At 28.0% G+C, this 15,260-nt stretch overlaps 1 protein-coding gene across 2 annotated transcripts; it reads right to left on the bottom strand.

Moving 5' to 3' along the window:
* Positions 1–2,083: 2,083 nt before the first annotated feature.
* BPEP (transcription factor BIG PETAL P (BPE)) lies at positions 2,084–5,407 on the bottom strand. Of its 2 annotated transcripts, none has more exons than XM_029268750.2 (6): positions 4,764–5,407; positions 4,474–4,671; positions 4,190–4,255; positions 3,845–3,913; positions 3,657–3,728; positions 2,084–2,944 (listed from the first exon to the last, which is right to left on the bottom strand). In XM_029268750.2, the coding sequence occupies exons 1-6, from the start codon at positions 5,034–5,036 to the stop codon at positions 2,804–2,806; spliced, it is 819 nt and encodes a 272-aa protein (XP_029124583.1). In that variant the 5' UTR covers positions 5,037–5,407; the 3' UTR covers positions 2,084–2,803. The 2 variants fall into 2 exon arrangements, with proteins under 2 accessions (XP_029124583.1, XP_020238985.1); XM_020383396.3 differs by having other exon boundaries at positions 2,084–2,932; positions 4,764–5,403.
* Between the last annotated feature and the right edge of the window lie 9,853 nt (positions 5,408–15,260).

Here is a 15,260-nt window from a genome sequence, read left to right as displayed (position 1 = left end):
TACTAAAACTGTGAGAATGATGATTTCAGAGATGTTGATTAACGTGATTTGTCTTGTAAGTGATGAAGAAGATGACTTTGCGAAGAAGACAAAAATGGTTGTTTGTCTTCTAGGTGCTTCCGTGAGAGAGAATAGTGAAATGATTTCCTTGAATAAATAAAATGAAGAATAAAAATAAACGAAGAATGAAACCCAAATTTGAGTTGAAATCCTTGGCTGAAAATTGTCAAAGTTAGAGAAAACAAAAGAAAAAAAATATTTTTATGAGAGAGAATGGAACCGAAAGGTCAAATACATGTAAATAATGTAAAACTATTCTCCAAAATGTAATAAATTGATGAAGGACTAATATGCAAAAATTGAAACTTAGTTATAAATAAATCTGATAAAAATCACACATGACATCATTTAAATGATTCTAGTAAAGGGAACATTGGTACCTTCTATATAGAACTTACATAAAAAGAATTGTCAATCTTCATTTTTCTCCTAATTGATATTAAGTCACGTCACCAACCCCCTTCTAACATAGTTAATGGTTAAACGAGATTGGCCAACATTTTTATAGCCATGTCAACTATTCACAAATGATATTTGATTAAACTAATAGTAAGAATTTTTACATACAAACTAAAATGTAATTTTTAACGATAGGAACTAAAAAGGAAAGTTCATGAAAGTATAGAGATAACAAAATGTAATTAAATTATTTTTATTGAGTTTATCATGCTATCAATTTCCCCTTTAAGTTTCCTTGATTTAAAAAAAGAAAAAACAAAAAGAGGATTAAATGGGATAAAAAAAATTGTAGACGAAACATAATTCAAAATTAAATAGATTAAGATACAACTAAGACAAAAATATATATATAATACATAATATTGACCTTTAACATAATATTAATAATTTTTAAATAAAAATATTTTCTGCAAATATTTAAAAAGATAATATAAAATTATAAAACATAATATGTAATATAATAAATTTGAAACTCTCCATTCATATAAAAATAAATAAATACTTTTCTGGATAAAAGTTAACCTTAATTCTAATTCTAAATGACAATAATAATAACAATTGAGTCATGATTAAGGGAAGATTTTAGCTATCAATTAAATAAATGAATTTTACAGCTAAACAATATAACGAGAAGAATTTTAATTCTTTTTATGTATAGAAGTTATACAGTAAATCAATCTAGATGCTAATGATATCGTGCATCACACAGGTGAGGAAAACTAGTAAGAATACAATTGCATATTGTATGACAACCATTCATTATGTTGAGTATCAGAATACAGAGTGTCATGGTATACTCGTTAATACGAGCACAATGTCTAGCTCAGTTGTAAAAATAAAAAATACAAAAAAAAGGAAAAAAAAATCTTTAAGAGGTTGAATCAGCACTAAAATCCCCACGCATCCTGATCCACACGCTCCCAATTTGTTACCAGTGCTTCATTTATTTTTATTTTAATTTTTACTAATCATTAAAAAAATATCTCTATTTTTACGTTTGTTACTGTTTTCAAAAGAATGAATTTTTCATCTTATTATAATGCTTTCTACATTTTGAGAGTAAGGAAATCGTGTCCACAAGTATAGAATGACGCAAATCATATGTGCCAATCTCGTGATATTCTCTCTATCAGTTGCGAAAGATGTTACTTATCAAACACGAACGGCTAAGTGTATAATTTGTATTAAAATACTAACACAAAAGTTAGGGAAGGCTGGCCTGAGTTACTAACAAACTAGAAGACAACACACTTAAGCATTCTGATATTGATTGGTCGTGACACTGATAGTGCAGTTTGAAATGATTTGATGGATTATTTTACACAAACAATGGGTCATGCTCGTTTTGTATTAGACATTTTTGTTAATCAGTTAGGTGGAATAGAGCAATAAATGATTGCAACATGTCTGCGATATTTTCGAAAAATTTAAACTTCATGTGAATATGTGAATCAAAAGTGCAATTATTCATCCTTTAGAATGCCAAGGTAAGGAATGTGGTTCCTCTCAAATACTTGAGTTTCAGTACCAATTTCAGTACCAGAAACACGCACAGAGACGAGTGTGTTAAAACTTTTTTCATCATTTAACCTCTTTCTTTGCCTGTGTTTCTCTCCTTCTGGAATTCTCTAGTACAAGAGAGGATACACATACGTCACGCATGGGTTACATTTTCCAAGGTTAGCTTGTAGCCACTTGGATCTCCAAGTTCCTAGGAAAAGCCCATTTCCTGTATTATCTGCCTGGCAAACCCCAATGGCCATCAAAAAGTTTCAGTGTACCCAACAGATTTTCTTGGAATCCTATACTATCAGATCAATATGCTTAGGTCTTGAAGATCTTCTGCACTTGTCAGACTAAGGGCCAAAAGCAAAATTGTATTAGGTTCGTTTATTCAACATTTGCTTCACAAACAAACACCAATATTGAGACTATTACACAAAATGTAAGCATCGTGTATTAGGGAGAAGCAGCATTCTTTTACAAGAATGATCATTTTAAGGGTTATGTTCAGTACCAAAATACAAAGCCTAAAAGTTCACTATACTACATATTGAGTAAATGAATTCATTTTCCACCACGCCAACATATGGAGATGCTTAAATAAAAACAGAAGCAGTCCTGTGAAAAATAGTAACAGCTCCATGCCTAGTGTAGAAAATGGGAATGATGTGTCCATTGGACTTGCTTCCTTGAGTATATCATTGATGTTTTCTGGGGAGCTACTGAAGGTCGGAATACAGCTGGTTTATGTATTTATTATCGGGGGAAGGGATCTCATTGACTACGTTGTTCTTTCAAAACCACCTCCTACCTGCATATGTAACCACTCTGGTGAAGAACCTCTGCTATACTCTCTTGGCGCTTGTGAACCAAATGGTAAGCCAGCTGGATCAAATGTTTGCTGACCAAACTGGAACAAAAACTGATGTTTTGTAAGACTGAAGGTACTACAACAATGATGAAAAACTGAACTCCACCAATCATTTAAAATCCTTTTGGTTTCAATTTTGATTTCAGTGCATGTTCGTACAAACTTCTAAGCCTTTTATTTACATAATAGAAAATGTCCTATTCCTACATGCTCTCATCATCTTCAACCAAACATATTATTGAATTAACCAGCTTTGATAAGCACTTAAGATATAAATTTCTCCATGGATTACTTCTAAGAGAAGAAAATAAGAAGGAAAAATGATATAAGTTTCCCCAAAGTTAAAATTTGCTTATTTTCATATTAGCTTCTTTAAAATATGTTTTTTAACTTGTACATAAGTTAATTATATCTTATGGAGAAGCTAATTTTATTTTTCCTTCATATTTTCTTCTCTTAGTGTTCCAGGGAGAAATTTATCTACGCAGGCTCTAAAAAGCAACATTTGTGAAGAAGGAAGCAACTAAAGATTCCGATAAAAAAAAAATTCAAAGTACCTGATACACAAATTTTGCAAATAAAACAAACTCTTGTAGTCCTATGACATGGTATCTAGAAAAGGTGGTTCAACACTAGAAACATAAAAACTGGTAGACTTATACTGATTCTAATCAAAAGGAAGAATTTAATATCATAGGGAAAAAACGAGGTTTCAACTTAATCAGAGGTTCAGTATAAAAAGCAAGGAATGTTTAAGACTTACATCTTTAGGAGGAAACGCTTCAATACCAGAGTTCAGTCTTGAATTCACTGCTTCAAGCTTCATTGACAAAAACTGCGACATCCAGTAACAGCACAAACCTCAAAACATCAATTTCAAAATAGACATAAATTTGAGAGAAGATTACAACTGTGCAAAAAAGTCAACATAATGTAAAAAAACAATGATACCTCAACTTGGCGTTGAAGAGATTGAATATAATTAATTATCTCATCAAGAACCAATGCTTTCCCAATAACCTACATCAGATAAAGCATCTCAATTCATACCTTCCATGGATCATAAATTCATAAAATCATACCAATTATCAAAAGATAACATTGTTCTTTTCTAATATATAAAATATAAAATTCCCCCTTCATTATACATACATACATACACATAGGAGAGTAGAAACATAGGAGAGTAGAAACAAAATTTATAGCCATACAAGCTTATAAGTGCTTATAGTTTCTTCTTCGAAAAATACTCTATTTAGGGTAGGAAAGATATTCTTAACAGGAACGAAAAAATACCTTATTACAACCAGGTACCAAATCCTGAAGAATTTTCATCCTCTCGCTAATTTTTTCCCTTCTAGCCTGTCCAGTGTCCACCAACGTCCCAATTAGAAACCAGTCAACAACTTTAATTACAACATATCCATAAACTCAATTTCCGCTTTAAATTAACTTAAAAAAAGGAAAACTCATACATAAGTCATAACAACATATTTTTCACTTTACTTTTTTTTAACACAACCCTTAAGAAATTGACGTTATAGAAAAATACAAAAAAATAAAAAATAAAATAAAATTACTCGTTCTGCAAGACTATGGCTATCAGTGGCTTGACCCCTTCTGGCCCGAACGTGAATGTAATCTTGCTTGGGAGGCTCCGAAGGTGGCTTAGCGCTTTGCTCCGCAGGCTTTCCTGAACTGACTTCTCCTTCACCTTTGTTATTACCATCACCGCCACTATTCCCTGTTGCCTTAACGCGTTTTCCATCGCCCTCATTCTGTGCAATCCAAACAACCCTTAACTTAAGTACACCAAAGAAAAACAAAAACAAAACTAAATATTAAATAAGAGAATAATATATATATATACCACCGCATTGCTGGTGGACACGCCCTTAGTGGAATCGTCCTCGGAGTCGCGCCTTTTCCTGGTGCTATTACTGGGCCCAAGCCCATGGGCAGCGAAATCCGCAAAGGGGCCGGGCCCGGGCCCATGTCCGAACTGCGGCGTTCTGAGTCCCAATCCCCCGGCGCCATTAATCGGTTGCGGAAACTGCCAGATCTCCGCCAAGCTATACGGCGCCGTATTGGCGGTCCCATTATTGGCAAAGGAACCCTCGTTCATCATCGCGCCCGGATCCATAAGTGTAGTAATAACATTCACTAACGAAATAGCGAAAGCGAAAAAAAAAGTGTGGGAGAGAGAGGTGGTTGATCGATCTTCTTGGAGAGAGTAGAATGGTGCGAGCTGTGTTTATATTACATCTCTCTCTCTTCACTCTCACTGTTCTACAGACCTCGGTGGCAGTGTACGAAGTCGTTTCCACTGAGGTTTGAGCGGTCCTCTATTCCGTGCCGTACGATCGAACTACCTGTCGCGTCCTCTCCTCATGTGCGCCGTTGATTTCCTGGAGCCAATTGGGTGCTGCCACGTCGGAAGGGTTTTAGTGTGTTCGGGATCTGGGACTCGGAAGAGGTGCGGTTGGGTTACCAAAAGGTTTTGGAGTAATTAATCATTGTTTGGGTTTAAATAATGGCAGTGTGATGTGGGAGTGGGACTCAGAGGGAAACGGGTCAATTTGTGGTAAAGTTTCTAATAATGATGCTTATGATATTTTTAATGGATTTTTATCTGAATTGTGTGGAAAAGGTTCTCAATATTACACTATTATTTAACTATACTTTCTAGATTCGTTACATTTTACAGTAGTTATTTTTTAATTTTATATATTTTTTTTATTAATAAACAATATAAATAAAATTATACTTTCTCTAAACCTATATACAAAAAAAAAACCTAGTTTCGAATAAATTTAAAAAATTGATTCAAGTTATTTTAATTTTTAAAAATATTAAATAATATTGACTTAATTAAAATTTATTTATATTTTAATCCAAAAGATTTAAAGTTGTTTTTTTCTTATATATTGATTAAGAGGGAGTTTTAACTAGTCTTTATTGAAATAACACATGCTCGTTTGTCAATATTTTTTTATTATTATAATTAACATAAAAGAGATATTTTGTATTTTTATATCTTAAAAAATTAAAATAATAAAAAGATAAAATAATAAAATATGTAGTTATTTAAGATGTTTAGTGTTTAAATCCTAAAATTAGAAATAAATAGATTGTGTTGAAAGGAAAATATCTATGTTATATGCATTCATATATTTGAAGAAAATTAATTATTATTTTTTATAATAAATACTTCGTATTAATATTATAATTATTTTGAAAAAATATTATAAAAAATAAAATATTTTAAAAAATTATATTAAAAAAACTATCACCTTTATTATAATAATTATTATTATTATAAATTATAAATAAAAAATATTAAATTTAATTTCTTTTAACAATATAATACAATTGATTACAATAGATTATTAGCACAAACTGTTTGACATTATACTTCGAAACAAAATATCACAGTTATGTTTATTACCATTATTATTATAGATCATAAATAATATATAAAAATTGAATTTATATTTTAATAAATAATAGATAAAAGATATACCTTCCCGTTTATCTGATCATAGTCTCTACTTTATCGACTGTTTTTTTCTTACATTACAAATGAACCGATAACCGATTATTCTATTTCTTTTTCACTTTTTTCTTGGCAACCTTTTTCTCTTATTGCAACACACATTTTTCACAACAGTTATTTCTATTCTCATTGACTACTCACTGATATATTTGCTTGAGTTTTCACTCTTACCTACCGGCTACTTTTCTTCTTTTAACTTCTCTTTTCTCTCTTATTTTCTAATTTTTTTTATTTAAATAAAATAAAATATATACAAATACAAAATTTTCTTTCTCATTAATAATAATAATCTATAATAATTATAATAAAAACAATAATCTTTTTCATTTACACATTATCATAATTTTATTCTTCTAATTACATTTTAAATTACTCTACAAATTATCCACAAAGACCATACTCTTCAATTAACTACTAATTGATATATAATTTTCATAATTTTTTTTTAAAAGAGAGGTACAAAATGTCTTCTACTAATTGAGCCGCACAATTTTGTCCTTTAAAAGGCGTGTAGGTAGGTTAAGAAGGGAAAGTGTTTATAAACTATCTTTAACCTCGACTTTTAAGTGATCTAGAACTTTTAAGTATACTAGAATAATAGTGATGTTGAATTTTATAATGAAGTTTGTATGAGTTTTCGGTATTTATTTAGGTTTGAATGTTTTGTTGAAATAAATTAAAAAAATTTCCATCCAACCTGTTAGATGAAATTGAACCCAAAAATGATCCTATAAATACCCCTAACGATAAGCAAGCACGTCTGGTTGAGGGGTATACGCTGTCGAGGAATGGAAGAGTGGCCCAATTAGACATGAGCACGTGATGAAGAGCATTTCATAAGATTAAAACAATATTACTCAAAAAATTTATATTAAAAAAATAACTGTTATTCAATCATTTTCAGTCTTAATTAACTCTGCTCCAAACACAAAACATTATTTGGTTTCATTGCACTTAAATTTGGTAGGGGGAGCCATAAAAGGAAGAGCCAAGGGGGGTTGTATTGGGGATGAGAAGAGCAAAAGATGTTAAAAGACACTCGGATTTTTTATGATTCCTAGTGGTGGGTGCCCTTGGTTTTAAGGTTAGGCGTCCCAATGGGCTATGGAGTCATTAATTTGTTTCAAAATGTGATATATATTTTTTTTATATTCGTAGTAATTGCAATTACGATACTAAGATTCAGAATTAAGATTTTTGTATTTTATCTTTAATTCTTATCACTACATCAAATCTAGTTCATATGTTATTAGCATTTTTTTTCTTTTAAATTATCTGTTGTTTAAAAGTATCATTTTGGTTAAAACATCCTTAGTAAAAAGTTAGAGTATAGTTGTGAATTAATTAATTATTTAAGCAAGATACTAATAAATAAATAAATAAGGGTATTTTAAATAATTAATTAATGTTTTCCTTGAAATTTTAAAATGATAATTATTTTAAAATAATTATACTAAAATTATTAAAATGTATCCAGAAAAATACTAAAATTCTTGAATCAACGTATACTACTGTTCCTATTTAAAATGGAAAGTAATGGACTCCACTCATTACAAGAATTATTTTGTAGATATATATTCCTATTTGTTAGATTGAGCTTCTGGTCCCATAAATAATTTGAACAAAATGAATTAAATAATATTTTGATCTAATAATATTTTGATCTAATAATATTTTTCTTATAATTTAGATTTTGGATCTTATGATTTATAATTGTTTGATTTTTAGTCCCTAACACGTTCTATATATTCAGTTATTTTAGTTGGTCCCCATACCTTGTACCATTATTGTGTTGGTACTTTACTCTTTTATAAAAGCTTGATTTTTATAGTTTTTCACTTATTAAGAATATTGGTCCCTCAAATGCATAAAAATAACAATAAAATTAATCTATAATTTATAAAATATATATATAGAGAGAGACACATACCTCCTTTTAATTTTTATATGTTTTACACATTTATATTCTTTTATTATAATTTTTTTTATTATCATATCTCTTAAAGATAAAATAGAAAAAAACTATGTATATAAAAAAATTAATTGAATAATCTATCATTAATAATTATTTACTTATTTTGTAATCATCTTTAATCTTTATTTTTTAATTATTTTACATTAATAATAATAATAAAAATATCTTTATTTACTTTTATTTAATTATACATTATCTTATTTGATTTATATGTCATAATTTTTATTATTTATTATTTTAAACAAAATTCATAAAAATATTAAGTGCATCAATCCTACTATGCTGACTTGACTTGTAAAAATTCTATGGAAAGAAAAAAAAACCAAGATGCCGATGCTTTTGCTAAATTTAGACTTGCGAGAGTCGCGTTTATTTATTTATTTATTTTATTTTATTTATGTTCCTTTGACTTTGTATCGAATGGCCTAAGGAGTTAAGGGTAATTGACTCCGTTAGTATCTTTTTTCTAGAGCTTTCTACTTCACATTTCGTTTGAGTATTATTCACCCAAAAATACAAAATACCTTATAAATAAAATTACATCGCCAATTAATTAAAACTATAGATAACAAATTTTAAATAATGAAAAAATGAGTAAAAGTTGTAGAAATTATTGCCAGAGATATTATTCTTAATTATTGAACTAGTTAAAAAGATGTTTGCAAAGAGTTTTTAAACGGGAAAAAAATATTAAAAAAAAAGAATTTCAAGCAAATTATTGAAGATAAAAATAGGAAGAAAAAAAAAAGGAAGTTAAAACATCCAGATATAAATCAGTTTACTTCATAATCAATTTTAACTAGTGCCTCCAAAACTCAGTTTTAGTATAAATAAAAAAGTAGATTAATTTTTCGTTGAGTTTTAAAAAAAAACTATACTAAATTTTACATCAAATTATTTTTCTTTTAAGTAAAATTACCCAAACATAAATAACTTTATTTCAAAATTAATTTTATTTAAAGTTAAATTTATAAACACTCATTCAAACATATTCTAAGACTTTTGTTATTGTTTGAGTCTAAGTATAAAAATAAATCGTGTAATTGTAGATAGATATTAGCAACTAAAAAGATAAAACTACAATTCATCATGAAGAAGGAGCACACGTTTTCTCTCACATATTTCATTTCACTTTGACTATTCTGAAGAGCACAATTAAAGCAAATGGAAGAAGGGCCGTAGAAAGTTGTTCTAAACAAATTGGCAACTTTAATTGAATGAAATCCCCTTGAAACGATTAGTCATGTCACTTTTAAATGAGGGTATACTATTCTTAAACAAATAATTAAGTTTTTTTTAACTATATATTATTCATATTAGTATATAAGAGACTTACCTCTCTATATTTTTTTTTAAAAAAATAAAAATAACAGAGTAAGAGGTGGGAGGGTGAGATTTGGAGTGAATTACATATAGTTACAATTTATAGGAATAAAACAATAAAAAAAATTATGTACCCAAAAATAATGAATTATTTTTATATGTAACTATAGATAAATATTTTTTTTATAATTAATCTTTATTAGTTATTTTTTGTGATATTTTATCTCATTAGCATTTTTTTCACATTTATAAAATTTGAATATAAGATTCTTCATAAAAAATTCAAATCCAATTTATCCCAAATTTGTATTAGCCTATTTAGTATTTACAAAATTACCTTTTTTAAGTGTAAAATTGCGTCAGAGATAAATAAACAATTTGTAATTCTACTAGTTTTTTTTAAAAAAAAATGATAATTGACTTCCGACCTTATAAGAAATTGTATTTTACTATAATATAAACTTTTATGTTAAAAAAATTACTTTTTTCCTATATGATCGCTTTTTATATACTTTAAATAATATTTTCTGCTTTAAAGAACCATAACTATATGTACAGTAAAAAAATACACTTCATTTTAGCTATTAGGTAAAACAAAAAAGAGAAATAGAAAGACAATAAAAAAAAAGCAGAGGAAAAAATTAGAAAACTATTAATGAAAAAAGAGTTGAAAGAATACGGAAATAAAATTTTAAAAAATGAGTATATGAATTTAATTATATTGATGTAAAAATTGTACAAAATATAAAGTAATACTAATGAAAAGTATGCGTGATTGTGTGAGTAGCATTGATATATATAAAGTGTGGGTTACAGTCAAAAGACTTACTTATACTTAATTCATATAAATATACGCTTATATATATTGAAAGAAAATATAAACTCTTAATTAAATAGGTTTTCTGTAAAGATATTAAAGTAATAACTTTCTGTTTTTTTGCTATTAAATAAATTCATAGTGTCATTAATAACATAAAAAGAATAAACTTTACTTTTCATCTTTTTCTTTTTATATATTTCAAAGAGATAATACAATAATAAAAGTATTCAGAAATTAGTTTAATCATATAGTAATATGAATCACCAAGGTTAGCCTAACAAACCCTAATGGTTGGAGAGAGAGAGGAAGAGATATGAATAGCTGTGAACCTAAATTCAATATTCATCTTAGTCTTCGTAATATTTCTTGTAAATAATAAATAAAAAAAAGTCATGGGTAATATTCAAAGGAGGAATCGGAGGATTTGATCATATACAAAATGTCTACATCGTAGAGTTCAAGTAGTCTTTTCAATATGCAACTATCGACATCGTCATCACAAGTCTCAACTTGTGCACGCCTTTACAAGCTATTTCTCTATAGTTAGAGCAAAAAGAAAATAGAATTATTTCATATATAGTTTGTGATGCACAATTTTCACGTGCTATTAATTCATGGACATGAAAGAGATGAGGGTGAAGAAAGGCATTTGGCAAGTGGCAGTAAAACAAATATTTACTGAAAATAGAAAAAGAAATGGCTTTGTCAAAAAAAGTGGAAATAGCTAGCTTATATATTTACACCAACAATGAAAAGGACTGTATTCATTACTCACTACTCATGCAGCATCTGGCTAGCTAACCCTTCTCTTGTACTACTCCTATGCTCACCCTATTGACACGTTTTTAATTAATCTATCTTCATTTTTGAAACCCTTCTTTTTTATTTTATGTGTTAGTTTTGATATGATCCAAATGGGCGTGCAGTTCTGGAATATGCTACCATACTTTCTTTCCATTTGTTTTTCACTTTCGTGTTTGTGTGTTAGTTTGCACCAATGAGGCTCACCCAATTTGGTCCCTATAGTTATTGCCAAAGTACCATTTTATCAAAGTGACATTGATTCATGCATAGGTCACGCCGAACACATTGCCACATAGTAGCAAATTGGGTTAGACATATACCATAGTCAGAAAGTTACCTTCATCCCCTCCCTCATATAACACTCCACAACTCCTACTCGTGCACTCAACAAATTTCAGCACATGTAGCTGATGCTCGATTATTGCAACATCCATCGTTTCACCATTTGTCAAATCCAATGGCTACCCTCATTGCACAAAGGGATCTAATGCCACCCTTTTTTTTTGCACGTTTTTATTTAATTACTATTGCTTACGACCTTTTTCCAAAACTGCATGTGCATAGTGTACTTAATTTATGTGTGGGAAATTCATATTTAACATATCATGTGCTAAATTACCTAAAATGGAAATAGCCTCTCTCACCACAAATTTTTCCCAGCCATTCAGCATCCAAAAGCTTCTGTGCTGCCTTTAGCATTTATTCTGATAAAAGATTCTAACAAATCCGAAACTTATAGTTTAAACGCGTGACAGTCAAAAGTGCCTTCAACAATTCATTGCTGGGTACCATCTATGTTGAGCTCTTAGTGGAAGTTTCTCCGAAATGATCAAGCAAATTAAAGCATGAATCTATACGTACAAATTTATAACATGCACTATGGAAACCATACTTTATTGGTGCCTTTTTTTTTTTTTTTTTTTTATTTTCAGCATCGATCACTAGCCCTTTGTTTAATAAATCCTCAAATTTATTTCTAAGATGAGAAATGTTAGTTACTTTAATGCCTAACTTCTTTTCATCAAATCCTTATTTAGCCTCTAATCTTGCAAAATATCACGACCAGTTCAATTTTCTTACCTTATTTATAGTTGAAATTTAGGATATGATTTTATAAAATTATAAACTAATAAGGATTTAAGAAAGTTAAATATGACTTCACGATGTTAATGTTCGGATAAGGTGTAAGACGTAAAAATTAATCAAAATTTGATAAGTTATGTTAGTGTGAACAAAAATCTCATATTAGATAGAATTTAATTTGTTGAATAACATATAAATTATAAAGATCCAAAAATATAATATTTTAAAATTTTAGGTAAAATTAAGGTGTCGAATTCATTTATCTAATTTATTCATAATTCGTTGTGAATATCTATTTAATAGTATTTAGTCCCTTAGGAGTCAATAGTTTAACCTAAAAATCATTTGTGTTAAAAATCTTTTAAATTTAAGAATCTCTTGTACTAAAAATCTTTCTATCAAACAAAACTTTTTCTTAAGAAAAAATATACCATATAAGGTTCTAGTTAAAATGTGTTGTTAATTTTAGATTAAAATATGATATCCAGTGCACTTATGTAGTTTGTTTATGATTCACGATTCACTTAACCTCATCCTATCCTCAACGGGCCATATCTCCTCTAATATCTACCAACCTACTAATGGTTGTGTACTAAGCTTAAATTACTTTCTAGAATCCAGAAAGAAAAAGAAAGGGTACGTTACGTGATCACTATCAGACAATTTATTTTTGTGTTTTGCAGTAAACCATAGAGATTGAGAATGATTAATACAATAATAAGGGTGAAAATGTAGTGGAGTTTCTAAATAAGTAGTGTTGGGCAGAAGTGATATATATTATTATGAATTTAGGTACTTGAAGGGGAGCTGGTGAACTGCCATCTGCCACTTATCGTCTTGAATGATAATGAACAAAGTTTTCTCAGCCTTGAGTTAGCTGGCAACTGTCCTACAAAACTAAACCTGTCGAGCACACCCAGCCAATAGTCAAAAAGGGTGTCTTCTCTGTCTTAATTACAAGCTCCTCGTCGGTGATATATATATAGTTTTAGTATTAGTTTAAACTATACAAATTGGAAATAAGAAGAAGAAAAATGTTACAAGTATTAATCCTTTTGTTGACAATTGTGCGCATGCTGACAAGTAGAACATTTAAATTAAATTGAGGTTTGCTCCTATATGTAGATTTTGTTCATGTCATATTGTGCTGCTACATATTAGTGGTTTCATATGGTTACTTTCGGTAGAAAAAAAGTTTATGTGATATTACTTTTGGTTCAAAAACTGCGATATTTTAAATTTGAACGGTGAGTGGCACTATGCTGTAAGATTTGGAATTATTTTTTGAAATGGTCGAATACTATGAAGAAACTATTTTAACGACCAGTATATGGAAATAAATCAAATAATGGAACAACATTATTTACGTAGTGATGGATGAACCAAATCAAATAGTAACAAACTAGATCTAATAAACAAATAATTAAAAGAGTACGCTACTTGAATAGGAATGTGGAATAACATTCCTTACACCGTTATATGAAGAGGAAATAGTTGATACCGGGTGTGATAATGTAATGCATCACTGTCAAAATCTTAAATGAATTCAAGTGATGATAACTATTGCATATAAATTATTAGCCTTTTGGATCAAAATCTGATGTAATGAGTAAATTTGGAGTACTTCAGATACTCATAAGGAATCAATTTCTTTTGTTTGGCCGATTAAAAAATAGTTAAAATATATTTTTATTTCTTAATTAATTTTCTAATTTTTGTCTTCATAATTAAAAAATATTACATTAAGTGTTTGCATGTAGATATAAATTTTATTTTCTTTTAGTTTCTATAAATTCATAAACTTTATTTTTAGTTTTTATAATAATAGACATAGATTTAAGAAAATAAAAATTATATGCATAGAGATACACAAAATAAAATAAATCGTTTTCAATTAACTATATAAATTAAAAGATAAAATTCATGAAATTATAAAATATAAAAGTTATTTAAAAAAACTTTTGTAATCATAATTAATTAGCGATATCAATTGCATGTGAATACACTTTATTTTATGAGTTTAAATTTATCTAATTTCTGGAAGAAAAAAATAATCATCTAATATAATAAGGACTTAAATATTATTTGAGGACCTAAATCGTTATGATATAATTAAATAAGGAAATATATTTTTATTGTTATTAATTGATTGAAGACCTCAATTTAATTATTAGGAAAAAAAATTCCTCAATGATATAACTTTTATGTAGAAGTTGTTAACTATATATATTTATGAATATTATCCAACCAGATATATTAAAAAAAAAATTATAGCATGAATCTAACACAAATCAAATATGACATAGATTTTCGATTTTTCAATTTGATATCTACAATATTTTTCCTAAAATTTAGGTTTTCTAGTTGACAAAATTACTAAGTGCCATCAACTAACGGGAGCGGTTTTAGTTTAACAAATAGTCAAAAACAAAATTACTAAGAGTCAAAAACAAAACAAAATTCTTCGATTAGTAAATTTTAAAGTCAAGTTTAATTTGTTATCTATATCTATATAAATGATTATCTGTTTTCGTGTATATAATTTTTAGATTATTTTATTCTTAAATTTTTAAATAATAAAAAATAATATTAAAAATTAATTATTTTTATAAATCTAATATTTAAACTTAAGATCTTGAAATTTGAAAATTAAATATAACACCAATTAATTCAACAAATATTAATAATTTTTAAATACTTTTAAATAAATATAAAGACATAAAATATTTGAATTCCATTAATCACAATTAAAAAAGTTAATATTTTCTCAAAGCATTCATTAGTTTCCTCATCTACTAATACATTG

This window comes from Cajanus cajan, chromosome 3, assembly GCF_000230855.2.
Source record: "Cajanus cajan strain Asha chromosome 3, NIPB_CcT2T_4, whole genome shotgun sequence".
Lineage (NCBI taxonomy): Eukaryota > Viridiplantae > Streptophyta > Magnoliopsida > Fabales > Fabaceae > Cajanus > Cajanus cajan.
Note: the sequence above shows the minus strand (reverse complement) of the source record. Positions and strands in the feature narration are given on the sequence as shown.